This window comes from Lithobates pipiens, unplaced genomic scaffold (assembly GCF_037356315.1).
Source record: "Lithobates pipiens isolate NorthernLeopardFrog02 unplaced genomic scaffold, aLitPip1_a1.2 Scaffold_23, whole genome shotgun sequence".
Classification (NCBI taxonomy): Eukaryota; Metazoa; Chordata; class Amphibia; order Anura; family Ranidae; genus Lithobates; species Lithobates pipiens.
The window spans coordinates 333,062,358-333,076,373 of NW_027507785.1; the positions used below are offsets into that span (position 1 = coordinate 333,062,358).

Here is a 14,016-nt window from a genome sequence, read left to right on the forward strand (position 1 = left end):
TGATTCTTGGGCCATTTAAAGTTGTATTTTTTTTTTTTCTTAAAGCAAAAGAATATTATATATATATATATAAAAAAAAATATTCTTTTTGCTTTAAGAAAAAAAAAAAAAAAAAACCCCAACATGTTTAGATGGCCCCAGAACCGAAAAGTGACGCTGATGTCGCTTCGGTCCTCCAAGGCCATAGAGATGAGCAGTGGCCACCTAGCCATTTCTTATTTCTATGGAAAAACCCTACCCTAAAAAAATATACTATATATATATATATATATATATATATATATATATATATATATATATATATATTTATTTTCCCCAGGAGCTTTTGCTTTAAAGGGTAGAGAAGATGTCCATAAAGAGGACCTTTCATGCTGTATTATCACAAGGGTTGTTTACATTTCTTGTGATGGCAATAAAAGTGATCAAATTTTTTTGTTTTTTTATTTTTTTAAAGGACCGTGTAAAAATAAAAAAAAATAAAAAAATAATAATTTTCCTAAAGCGCCCCCCCATCCTTGCATGCAGTAGTGAACACATACGGAGGTCACACCCACATATGTAAACAATGTTTGCACCACACAGGTGAGGTATTGGCGTGAACATTCAAGCGAGAACAATAATTCTAGCGCCAGACCTCCTCTGTAACTCTAAACTGGTTACCTGTAGAAATTTTAAAGCGTCGCCCTTGGAGATTTTTATGTACTGTGCTTGGCGCCATTCCACAAGCGTGCTCAATTTTAAACCATGACATGTTAGGTATCAATTTACTTGGTTTAATATCATCTTTCATATTATAAAAATAAAAAATGGGGTATACTTTATGTTTTTTTATTTTTTATTTACTCAAGTATTTTTTCCTCAAAAAAATTGTGTTAGGGAAAAAAAAACCTGCACAAAAAGCATATCATAAAAAATTTCAATGACCGCCATTTTATTCTCTAGGGTCTCTGCTGGAAAAAAACAATTATAATGTTTGGGTGTTCCAAGTAATTGTCTAGCAAAAAATACTTATTTTAACTTGTAAGCAACAAATGTCAGAAAAAGGCCGGTCAGCAGGTGGATAACTATAATAATATTTTTAACATTGGATTACTTGCTTGAATTTTTGCTTTTATATATATTTGATATTCTGTTTCCTTTTTTTTTTTTTTATACCCGTTTTCTGTTTATTTCTACGATGGCCCTGAATAAGGGAGAACCGTCTCTCCTGAAACACGTTGGCTTAACGTACTTGTTGCTTCCCTCACTAAACGCCTCCTAATCTTCCCCAATAGTCACATTAGGCGAGGATGACATTTGCTTGTCTGCTGTCCTATCATATACTGTGTCCCCCATCGGATAGTGTCCGCTGTGTACTGCGCATGCGCAATACACAGCACACACAGATTCCGAAAATAGCCGAAGATGAACGGCGCCTGCGCTGTGAGTCCAGGTTCTATCCCCACCATCCAAGTGGACATAGAGTCAGAATAAAAAGAGCCGAGTGCAGCGAGGGCCGAGCCCGAAGCGAGCCCACGAGGGGCCCTCTAATATCGGCAGCCCTATGTCCACTTGGATGGTGGGGCTACCACCTAGGCGCTGTTCATCTTCGGAGATTTTCCGACACTCCTCCTGCTCCGTACTGCACAAGCGCCGTGCCTGCACAGTACGGGGCGGACAGTATCCGATGGCCGGACTCTATATGTCAGAACACCGGCCCGCAGCCTCCTGGGGCACTTCACATTTCCCAGAATGCTTTGCGGCCAGGCTCTCGGATCTCACACATGCACAGCGGAGAGCTGGCTCTGGTTCTTAAAGACCCACAACCAGCTTCCCAAATCCAAGATGGCGGCACCGGGAGGGAAGGAGAATCAGCAGCAGGAAGACCGCATTGCAATCCATTGACTGGTAAGCACCTGATTTTCAATAGTCATCAGTTTTTAAATTTTTTTTTAAAAACTTGGTGAAGTTCCTCTAAGGCTCCATTCACACTTCTGGTTGAACTGGATGGACTTGTGTCTTTTTTTCAACCCGACTATGTAACTTCTGTCACTTTGGACAAGTCAGGCCCCATTGCTTTTCCATGACAATCGTTTAAATATGTGCGACTAAGTCACAGCTACTTTAAAAAAGGTTCCTGCACTACTCTGGTCTGGGGTTCATTCGACTTCAGTGCCATAGACTGCAATGTAAACCTCAATAGTCGCATGAAAATCACACCTGCGCGATATACAGGTGCATCTCAAAAAAATAGAATATCATGAAAAAGTTAATTTATTTCAGTAATTCATACAGTGAAACTTGTATATTCTATAGAGTCATTACACACAGAGTGATAGATTTCAAGCATTTCTTTTTTAATTTCGATGATTTTCGCCTCACAGCGAGCGACACCCCAAAATTCAGTATCTCAGAAAATGTGATTATTACACAAGACCAATAAAAAAAAAAAAAAAAAAAGATTAATACAGATACTATAGTAAAAGGCTTAGTAAAAAGTACTGTAAAACCTCAGATTGCGAGTGACGCAGTTTACAAGCAATTCGCATTACGACGTTTTTTTTTTTTAATGCGAGCGTTGTCTCACAAGATGAGTGGGATTAAAGCCTCTGGGGCGTGCAGTACTACAAGTGGCCAGAGGTGAGTGGGGGGCGCCGGAGACACCAAGATGCTTTTTAATTGCATTTTTGTGTGAGGCTGGGTTCACATCGGAGCGATGCGGGAACGCAGCGAATGCGCTGCGTTTTCCCGCATCGCATGCCTCCCGCCAGCAGTTCACGCTGCCCTATGCGGACTGCTGGGAGTGTCAGTGAAATGTTAATGACACCCCCAGATCAGTTCGCATATCGCAGTGCGATCTGCAAACTCGGACAGGAATCGGATCGCATGGTGTGAACACCCAATGCGATCCGATTCTGCTGCGGACCAAAAAAAGGGTCCCGTGCGAGTTTGCGGCGGGTGCGATGTGAATTCAGCCATACTATCTGTATACTATCTGTATACTATCTGTATGGCTGAACTCGCATCGCACAGAGATCGGATGTGATTTGCACTGCAGTGCGGTGCGAATCACATCCGGTTCTCGCTGCCGCAGCGGTGTGAACCCAGCCTAAATGTGAGATCTGAGGTCTTTTTGACCGCACAGATCTCATATTTAAGAGGACCTGTCATGCTTTTTTTTCTATTACAAGGGATGTTTAAAAGGGACAATTTTCACAACAGTGTAAAAATAAAAAGGTAAAATAAATAAGAAAAAAATAAATAAATTTTTTTAAACGCGCCCCGTCCCGCCGAGCTCGCGTGCAGAAGTGATCGCATACGTGAGTAGCACCCGCATATCAAAACTGTGGTCAAACCACACATGTGAGGTATCGCCGCGATCGGTAGAGTGAGAGCAATAATTCTAGTCCTAGAACTCCTCTCACTCAAAACGTGCAACCTGTAGAAATTTTTAAACGTTGCCTATGGAGATTTTTTAAGGGTAAAAGTTTGTCCCCATTCCACCAGCGGGCGCAATGTTGAAGCGTGACATGTTGGGTATCAATTTACTTGGCGCAACGTTATCTTTCACAATATAAAAACAAAAATTGGGATGACTTTACCGTTAACTTTTGTCTTTTTTTTTTTTTTTATTCAAAAAAGTATTTTTCCCAAAAAAAAAGTGCGTTTGTAAGACCGCTGCGCAAATACAGTGTGACAGAAAGTATTGCAACGACCGCCATTTTATTCTCTAGGGTGCTAGAAAAAAAAATGTATAATGTTTAGGGGTTCTAAGTAATTTTCAAGCAAAGAAAAAAAAGTTTTTAAAGAGGAAGTAAACCCTAATGGGTTTACTTCCTCTTTGTCTCCCTGCAAAGGTAAAGCATAATGGGCTACTATGCATCGCATTGCATCGCATAGTAGCCCATTATGTGTCACTTACCTGACACAGGAGCCAGCGAAGTCACCGCTGTCCCCTGTAGTCCAGAGCATACATCTTCTTTTGGGTATCGCTGCTCTGACCACTCACAGCACCAGAGCATCCATGACGTCACTCCTGCGCATGCGAGCCACCACTAACAGCGATAGTGCGCCTGCGCGCCGCTGTCTACGGCACATGCGCCGTAGACAGTGGTGGCTGTCTTCAGGTAAATATCTCCTAAACCGTGTAGGTTTAGGAGATATAGGCTTACCTGTAGGTCAAAGTGGTTTGTAAGGGTTTACAACCACTTTAAGTCCCCTTTCACACATGCGGACCGTATGTTCCGCATTTCATCCATCCGTTTGCGGATGAAATACGGACATACATGCATCCCTATGGGATAGCGGGTTGTTCATCTGCAGACATCCGTCTCCGCAATGGTCCGATTCTGCAGACGGAGGAAAATCCTATTTTTTTTCTATCCGTCTGCAGAGCGGATCAGATGAACCTGGACAGACGGGTCCGTGCTCATCCGATCCCCCATAGAGGAGAGCGGAGATCAGACAGGGCGGTCCCTGCAGAGTGTGCAGGGACCGTCCTGTCATCCGCCGGCTCAGCAGGGATAAACGGAGCGATCCCCGCTGAGCAAGCGGATCATCACGGGGCGGATCATTAGGGATCCGTCCCGTGTGAAAGGGGCCTTACTTGTAAACAACAAATCTCAAAAAGAGGCTCTGTCCTAAAGTGGTTAATATGCTTGGATACAGCACTCTGTGAACAGCCAGCTTCTTTAGCAATGACCTTTTGTGACTCACCCTTCCTTGTGGAGGGTGTCAATCACCGTTTTCTGTACAAACTGTCAAGTCAGCAGTCTTCCCTCGCGATTGTGTCACCTACTGAACCCGACTGAGAGACCATTTAAAGACTCAGGAAACCTTTACAGGTGTTAAGAGGTATTTCACCGATTAGAGCGGGACACCGCGAGTCTACAGTATTCAACTTTTTCACAATATTCTACATTTTCTGAGATACTGAGTTTTGGGTTGTCACTCGGCTGTAAGCCATAATCATCTAAATGAAAAGGAAGAAATGTTTGTAAATCGATGGCTCTGTGTGTAACGCCTCTATTTAAAATATACGCGTTTCACTCTTTGAATTAGCGTTAGCAGTAAAGCGCTGCTAATTTTAGCAGCGATATACCGTCATTTTAGCAGCGCCTTTCAGGAGGGATGAGCTTGGGCGCGTTCACACACTCCGCGCACAGAGCCCGTCAGGAAATCGGCACGGCGCGGCGCTAATCACAGGCAGCGAGGCATTTAACGATCTGTGCAGCGGCACATCCAGAAAATATCTCACTGCCTGTGATTTGCGCAGCGCCGACTTCCTGGCGGGCTCTGCCCGTGGAGTGTGCGAACACGCCCAAGCTCAGCCTAAGGCTGCATTCACACCTGAACGTAGCGTTTTCAGGCAGAAATCGGGGCGAATTTCCTGCGATTTTGCGGCATTTTTTACCGTGATTTTGCGGCGTTCTACGCGTTTTGCCACCATTTTGTGCAGGGCAAAAGGTCACCAATGTAAAAAGAAGAAAAACCGCCCAAATCTGCCCGATTTGAGCGACAAAAAAGGGTCTGGAACTTGTTTGAGCTGCAGGCGCTCGGCTTCAGGTGACATGGAGTGGCGAAGTGAACCGTCTGCATTGAGAATAATGGATTTTTTCCCCCTCTAGCGTTTTGTAGCTTCAGGCTTCAAGTTACAAAACGCTCCGGTGGTGTGAATGCAGCCTTACCTTTCAGCCGCTAGCAGGGCGCTTCTAACCACCCCCCCCCCCCCCCACCTGCTAGCAGCCGGGTTAAAAGTGCCAGTTTTGCAGCGCTGCCAAATCGCTTTGCAGGCGCTTCGGCAGAGTTGCCCATTAATTATTAATGGGCAGGGGCAGTTTAGGAGCGCTGCATTCAGCGTCCCCCAAACCACGCCAAAGATGCTGCTTGTGGGACTTTTTCTAAACGCCCCGCAAGCGCACCGCCCCGGTGTGAAAGCGCTCACTGCAGAGAATGGAAGGCAGTGTTCAGGAGCTTTGCGGGCGCTATTTCTAGCGCTAAAACGCCTAAAAAACGCCTCAGTGTGAACGTAGACTTGCTGAAATAAATTAAACTTTTGAGATGCACCTGTAAAAGCGACAGTTGTGAAACAGTTGTCCATTATCATTGGTCAAAGCCAAAGTCGCACACATCCAAAGCCGCATTACTCTGCGGTCGTACAAGTGTGAATGGAGCCCAAGTGTTGCTCATAGCAACCTTTCTCCCAATCACTTCTTCTCAGGGAGAACCAGGCTGACTGTAATGGACAAGACCTGAGTAGTAGAACGACGCAACTATCAGAGATGTTCTCTGTCACACACAGGCGTCTTACCTGCGAGCCGGAACGAAGGAGAAATGAGCGATAGCGCTGGGGGAGAAGTTTCTGGGGCTGTCCAATGGGCTGTTACCTGCAGAGGGAAAAAAAAAACACAAGAAATACAGATTATACATCAATAGTAGACAGAACTGCGCCATCTTCTGGTGACCAAACGCTACAGCAAGGACGACCACGCGGAGAGTTTGTATTGCTGTGCGATGATTATTCCGCGTCTCCCCCCCCCCCCCCCCGGCAGCTGTGTTGTCAGCCCAGCAGGTGCACAAAGCAGACGCATTGTCATCCCCATCTCATGGAAATCACTGTTTGGGCTCCTCTCGTGTGTGGGGTGGGACAGCAATTGTAGCATCTGAATAGGAAATTTGCATTTCTTCTCATGTCCTCGACGCTCTATAGATAAAGCCGGGGAAATATGCAGATGCGTGGAGAAGACCGACTCCACCGCGGAGACTTGGGGCCGGCCAAAGAACGATCAAAATTCAAAACTTCAATTCATCTATGGGCAGGCTGGTCGTACTGAAGTCGCTCTATTGACCGTCGGGTTTTCTCATGTGATCCCTGCCAACGGCTACAGCCACCAGCAGCGATCATTGTATTCTGATGATGGGGAAATGATATAAAATAGATTGTACGAATATGTGTCTTGTATATGTAATTGTACAATATGGAGATAAATAAATGCAACAATATAAAATACAATTCAATAAATCTTAGAAATTTGGAAAAAAACTGCGGACGGACTTTAGCGGTACCAGAAGAGGGCAATGAAAACCCAATAAATAAAATATTGTCTTTATAACGAAAAAGGTAAAATTGTTTAACATTTTTTCTAAAAGAAAACCATTAGCTCACAATACATATACAACAGGTCAATTAATATCCTTACGTGACTATTACTGCTATGTCAACGCGTTTCACAATTATAGCTTCCTCAGGACCTCTATACAGTGGAACCTTGGTTTACGAGTAACACTGTTAAAGAGGAAGCAAACCCTGATGGGTTTACTTCCTCTTTGATACCCTGCAAAGGTAAAAGCATAATGGACTACTATGCATCACATCGCATTGCATAGTCGTCCATTATGTGTCACTTACCTGACACAGGAGCCAGCGAAGTCACCGCTGTCCCCTGTAGTTCCGAGCGTCCATCTTCTTGGTGGGTCTCTCTGCTCCGGCGCTGTGATTCGCCGGAGCAGCGATGACGTCACTCCCAGGCATGCGCACAGGAGCCGACACTCGCGGCATATCGCCGAGATCTGCGGCTTACCCAGTGCGCCGCTGTCTTCAGGTAAATATCTCCCAAACCGTGTAGGCTTAGGAGATATTTCTTGGACCTACAGGCTTAATCTAGGCTTATCTGTAGGTCAAAGTGGTTTGTGAGGGTTTACAACCACTTTAACGAGCGTTTTGAAAGACGAGCAACTCTTTTTTTTTTTTTTTTTTGTTATTCCGACTTGGTTTGCAAGTGTTGTCTCACAAAACGAGCAGAATTAAAACGAATGGGGTGTTCAGTACCGCATTTGGCCCTGCCAGTGACACTCGGAATGGTTCTGAGCCTTTTCGGAAATACTCGGAATCACTCGGAAATATTCCGTTCCCGAACCTTTCTGAGTTCAGCCGAGCTGTCCCCGAGTATTTCAAGGCTCTCCGGCGCCCCCTAACCTCTGGCCACATGTGGTATTGTATGCGATAGAAGTCAATGCAGAACAAATTTATCTTAGTTTTCCCCTGACTTCTATGGGGGAAACTCGCTTTGATATGCAAGTGCTTTGGATTACAAGCATTCTCCTGGAACGGATTATGCTCGTAATCCAAGGTTTCGCTGTAGCTTGACCAAAAATAGAGATGGCCTGTCCAAAGAGAACTCCAAAAGCAGGTTGATATGTGTATTATGCTGAGGTTTTTATACAGTATGATTAACAGCTATGCCTCTCTCTTTGGATAGGTCATCTCTATCTGTGGTCAAGATATAGAGGTTCTGAGGAAGCTACAGTTGTGAAACGCGTCGACCTCTTGACATAGCAGTAAAAGAGTCACATAAGAGTATTGATTGACCCGTTATATATGTATTGAGCTAATGGTTTTCTTTTAGAAGAAGTATGTTAAACAATTTTAACTTTTGCTGTGACATTAGTGGGGCTGGGCGGACGCAAAGTGCCCTCTGTTTGATCCCGGGTCTGGGACTGCGGTGGCCTCCTCCCTCAGTGGTTTTCTTCAATCTGGTTGACATATGGTAGCGGACTTTCTCCCCGTTTTTATATCGGATGAAATATTGGCGAGTCTCAAGAAATACATGGTTAGAATTTATACTAAAATATTACAGTGCGTTTACTGTAAAATCTACCTACCGTATATACTCGAGTATAGGCCAACCCGAATATAAGCTGGGGCACCCAATTTTATCACAAAAAACTTGGAAAACCTATTGACTCGAGTATAAGCCTAGGGTGGGAAAATGCAGCAGCCACTGGGTAAACAATGCCATCTGCAGCCTCACTGTGCCCACCCGTATCATCAATGCCCATCTGCAGCCTCACTGTGCCCACCTCTATCAGTGCCCATCTGCAGCCTCACTGTGCCCACCTGTATCACCAGTGCCCATCTGCAGCTTCACTGTGCCCACCTGTATCAGTGCCCATCTGTATCAGTGCCCATCTGCAGCCTCACTGTGCCCATCTGCAGCTTCACTGTGCCCACCTGTATCAGTGCCCATCTGCAGCCTCACTGTGCCCACCTGTATCATCAGTGCCCACCTGCAGCCTCACTGTACCCACCTGTATCATCAGTGCCCATCTGCAGCCTCACTGTGCCCACCTGTATCTGTGCCCATCTGCAGCCTCACTGTGCCCACCGGCAGCCTCACTGTGCCCACCGGCAGCCTCACTGTGCCCATCTGCAGTCGTACCTTTGATTACTAAAACAGCGGGTGTCTCCCGCTGTGTTATGCAGTCTGTTCGGCGGCCGTCCATTGTAACAAAGCCTCACCTCCCCCTCGTCCATGATAGACGGAACACTGATGCAGTTTCCCAGTATTGTATCAGTGTTCCTCTAGCATAAACCGGGGGGGGGGGGGGGGTTATTGTAGACAACCAATTATTGAACCACTAGCCCCCCTGAAGAAGTTTGCCGCTACTAACCTTGAAACGCGTCGGGAAATCCTCTTAAGTTTGCTACTCAACAGAGCCAAGTGGTTGTCTGTGTACACACGTTTCTTTTGATATTACACTTGTAATATGTATGCACCCAAATTAGTTTTTCGTTAATGTTACACTCTCATTTTTACCTTTTCTAATAAAAATATAAATATATTTTCAATATAACTTGAATGTCGAGGAGTTTCTGCCTTTCACAGTTCCATAGAAGAAAACTTTTTTTTTTATTAACTTTTGTAATAAAAGACTATTTTATTTACTGGATTTATTGTCCTCTTCTGGTACCGGTAAAGTCCGCCAGCTGTTCTTTTCAAAAAATCTTGTAGGATGAGGTACCCATGTAGCCCACAATTCTCCAAAATTCAATAAATTTAAAACAGAAATACAAAGATGGATTCCCCCCCCGATTGTTGTTTTTGCTGATAAAAATCCATCCTGACCGGATTATCTCCATCCTTTGTATGACATTCATCGCAGTACGTCATCCATACAATGTCACCTGATAGGAGTTCATGAGCTTTTATGTATTAGAAATGCATTTATTTGTATCACCACAAGGCGGCACTGTGGATGCAAGAACAATAAGAACGTGCCATGTCCTGAATAAATTAAGATACTAACTGGAAGCATTGAAAATTGACTTTATAGGCACTACGAGGCATAAAGTTAAATGTTAACCATCTTTATGTATTTATTATTACAAGGAAATTAGGACCAAGTGCACACATATGTAAAATTACAGATGGCATGAAGTGAAATAATGGCAGACTAATAGATGTGTTGAGGTCTAGATCAAGTTTCTTTCATTACACATATCCGTTTATATGTATAAAAGGATAATAAAATACAGAATACTCGTATACAGAGGTTCAGGATTCTGAGATCCTGAATGAGCAATATCTCACCAGCAGGGGGCAGACTTGTCCAACACAAAGACAATCCACTATTGTACACCTGAATGGGAAGAGACCGCAGCCGTCCTCACACGGGGTCCACAATTATGACATCATAATCCATCTCCTCCGTCCAATCCTATTCTATCTTCTGACCCCCCCCACCCCATATAGCTGTGGCCAAAAGTCTTGAGAATGACACAAATATATATTTTAGTGAAGTCCGCTGCCTCCGTGTTTATGATGGAATTTGCATAAACTCCAGAATGTTAAGAAGAGCGATCAGATGAATTGCAATTATTTGCAAAGTCCCTCTTTGCCATAAAAAAGGAACTTCATCTCATAAAAAAAACCCACAAAAAAAAAACATTTCCACTGCATTTCAGCCCTGCCACAAAAGGACCGGCTGACATGTTAGTACAGGTGTTAGTACAGGTGTCAGTGCTGACGAGGACAAGGCTGGAAATCACTAACGATGATTAGAATAAGACCCTTTCACAATGGGGCGCTTTTCAGGCATTTTAGCACTAAAAATAGCACATGTAAAGCGCCTGAAAAACGGGCTCCACCATTAATAAATGGCCCCGCTCCTCCCGGACTCCACCATTAATAAATGGCCCCGCTCCTCCCGGACTCCACCATTAATAAATGGCCCCCGCTCCTCCCGGACTCCACCATTAATAAATGGCCCCCGCTCCTCCCGGACTCCACCATTAATAAATGGCCCAACTCCTCCCGGACTCCACCATTAATAAATGGCCCCCGCTCCTCCCGGACTCCACCATTAATAAATGGACCCGCTCCTCCCGGACTCCACCATTAATAAATGGCCCCGCTCCTCCCGGACTCCACCATTAATAAATGGCCCCGCTCCCCCCGGACTCCACCATTAATAAATGGCCCCGCTCCTCCCAGACTCCACCATTAATAAATGGACCCCGCTCCTCCCGGACTCCACCATTAATAAATGGCCCCGCTCCTCCCGGACTCCACCATTAATAAATGGACCCCGCTCCTCCCGGACTCCACCATTAATAAATGGCCCCGCTCCTCCCGGACTCCACCATTAATAAATGGCCCCGCTCCTCCCGGACTCCACCATTAATAAATGGCCCCGCTCCTCCCGGACTCCACCATTAATAAATGGCCCCGCTCCTCCCGGACTCCACCATTAATAAATGGCCCCGCTCCTCCCGGACTCCACCATTAATAAATGGATCCGCTCCCCCCGGACTCCACCATTAATAAATGGCCCCGCTCCCCCCGGACTCCACCATTAATAAATGGCCCCGCTCCTCCCGGACTCCACCATTAATAAATGGACCCCGCTCCTCCCGGACTCCACCATTAATAAATGGACCCCGCTCCTCCCGGACTCCACCATTAATAAATGGACCCGCTCCTCCCGGACTCCACCATTAATAAATGGACCCGCTCCTCCCGGACTCCACCATTAATAAATGGACCCGCTCCTCCCGGACTCCACCATTATTAAATGGACCCGCTCCTCCCGGACTCCACCATTAATAAATGGACCCGCTCCCCCCGGACTCCACCATTAATAAATGGACCCCGCTCCCCCCGGACTCCACCATTAATAAATGGCCCCGCTCCCCCCGGACTCCACCATTAATAAATGGCCCCGCTCCTCCCGGACTCCACCATTAATAAATGGACCCCGCTCCCCCCGGACTCCACCATTAATAAATGGACCCCGCTCCCCCCGGACTCCACCATTAATAAATGGCCCCGCTCCCCCCGGACTCCACCATTAATAAATGGACCCGCTTCTCCAGGACTCCACCATTAATAAATGGCCCCGCTCCTCCCGGACTCCACCATTAATAAATGGACCCGCTCCTCCCGGACTCCACCATTAATAAATGGCCCCGCTCCCCCCAGACTCCACCATTAATAAATGGCCCCGCTCCTCCCGGACTCCACCATTAATAAATGGACCCGCTCCTCCCGGACTCCACCATTAATAAATGGACCCGCTCCCCCCGGACTCCACCATTAATAAATGGCCCCGCTCCCCCCAGACTCCACCATTAATAAATGGCCCCGCTCCTCCCGGACTCCACCATTAATAAATGGACCCGCTCCTCCCGGACTCCACCATTAATAAATGGACCCGCTCCTCCCGGACTCCACCATTAATAAATGGACCCGCTCCTCCCGGACTCCACCATTAATAAATGGCCCCGCTCCTCCCGGACTCCACCATTAATAAATGGCCCCGCTCCTCCCGGACTCCACCATTAATAAATGGCCCCGCTCCCCCCGGACTCCACCATTAATAAATGGCCCCGCTCCTCCCGGACTCCACCATTAATAAATGGCCCCGCTCCTCCCGGACTCCACCATTAATAAATGGACCCCGCTCCTCCCGGACTCCACCATTAATAAATGGACCCCGCTCCTCCCGGACTCCACCATTAATAAATGGACCCGCTCCTCCCGGACTCCACCATTAATAAATGGACCCGCTCCTCCCGGACTCCACCATTAATAAATGGACCCGCTCCTCCCGGACTCCACCATTAATAAATGGACCCGCTCCTCCCGGACTCCACCATTAATAAATGGACCCGCTCCTCCCGGACTCCACCATTAATAAATGGACCCGCTCCCCCCGGACTCCACCATTAATAAATGGACCCCGCTCCCCCCGGACTCCACCATTAATAAATGGCCCCGCTCCCCCCGGACTCCACCATTAATAAATGGACCCGCTCCCCCCGGACTCCACCATTAATAAATGGACCCGCTCCTCCCGGACTCCACCATTAATAAATGGACCCGCTCCTCCCGGACTCCACCATTAATAAATGGACCCGCTCCTCCCGGACTCCACCATTAATAAATGGACCCGCTCCTCCCGGACTCCACCATTAATAAATGGACCCGCTCCTCCCGGACTCCACCATTAATAAATGGACCCGCTCCTCCCGGACTCCACCATTAATAAATGGACCCGCTCCTCCCGGACTCCACCATTAATAAATGGACCCGCTCCTCCCGGACTCCACCATTAATAAATGGACCCGCTCCTCCCGGACTCCACCATTAATAAATGGCCCCGCTCCCCCCGGACTCCACCATTAATAAATGGCCCCGCTCCCCCCGGACTCCACCATTAATAAATGGACCCGCTCCCCCCGGACTCCACCATTAATAAATGGACCCGCTCCCCCCGGACTCCACCATTAATAAATGGACCCGCTCCCCCCGGACTCCACCATTAATAAATGGACCCGCTCCCCCCGGACTCCACCATTAATAAATGGACCCGCTCCCCCCGGACTCCACCATTAATAAATGGCCCCGCTCCCCCCGGACTCCACCATTAATAAATGGCCCCGCTCCCCCCGGACTCCACCATTAATAAATGGCCCCGCTCCTCCCGGACTCCACCATTAATAAATGGACCCCGCTCCTCCCGGACTCCACCATTAATAAATGGCCCCGCTCCCCCCGGACTCCACCATTAATAAATGGCCCCGCTCCCCCCGGACTCCACCATTAATAAATGGACCCGCTCCTCCCGGACTCCACCATTAATAAATGGACCCCGCTCCCCCCGGACTCCACCATTAATAAATGGACCCCGCTCCCCCCGGACTCCACCATTAATAAATGGACCCGCTCCTCCCGGACTCCACCATTAATAAATGGA

The 14,016-nt window shown here is 47.0% G+C and overlaps 1 protein-coding gene across 1 annotated transcript in view; it reads right to left on the reverse strand.

The window, feature by feature from the left end:
• The window catches only part of MAST2 (microtubule associated serine/threonine kinase 2), a gene marked incomplete at its 3' end in the record, with an annotated part of 122,762 nt that overhangs the window by 65,315 nt on the left and 43,431 nt on the right, over positions 1-14,016 (reverse strand). The window contains 1 exon segment of the mRNA XM_077450736.1: positions 6,290-6,365. Within this exon segment, the coding sequence (XP_077306862.1) occupies positions 6,290-6,365 (76 nt within the window).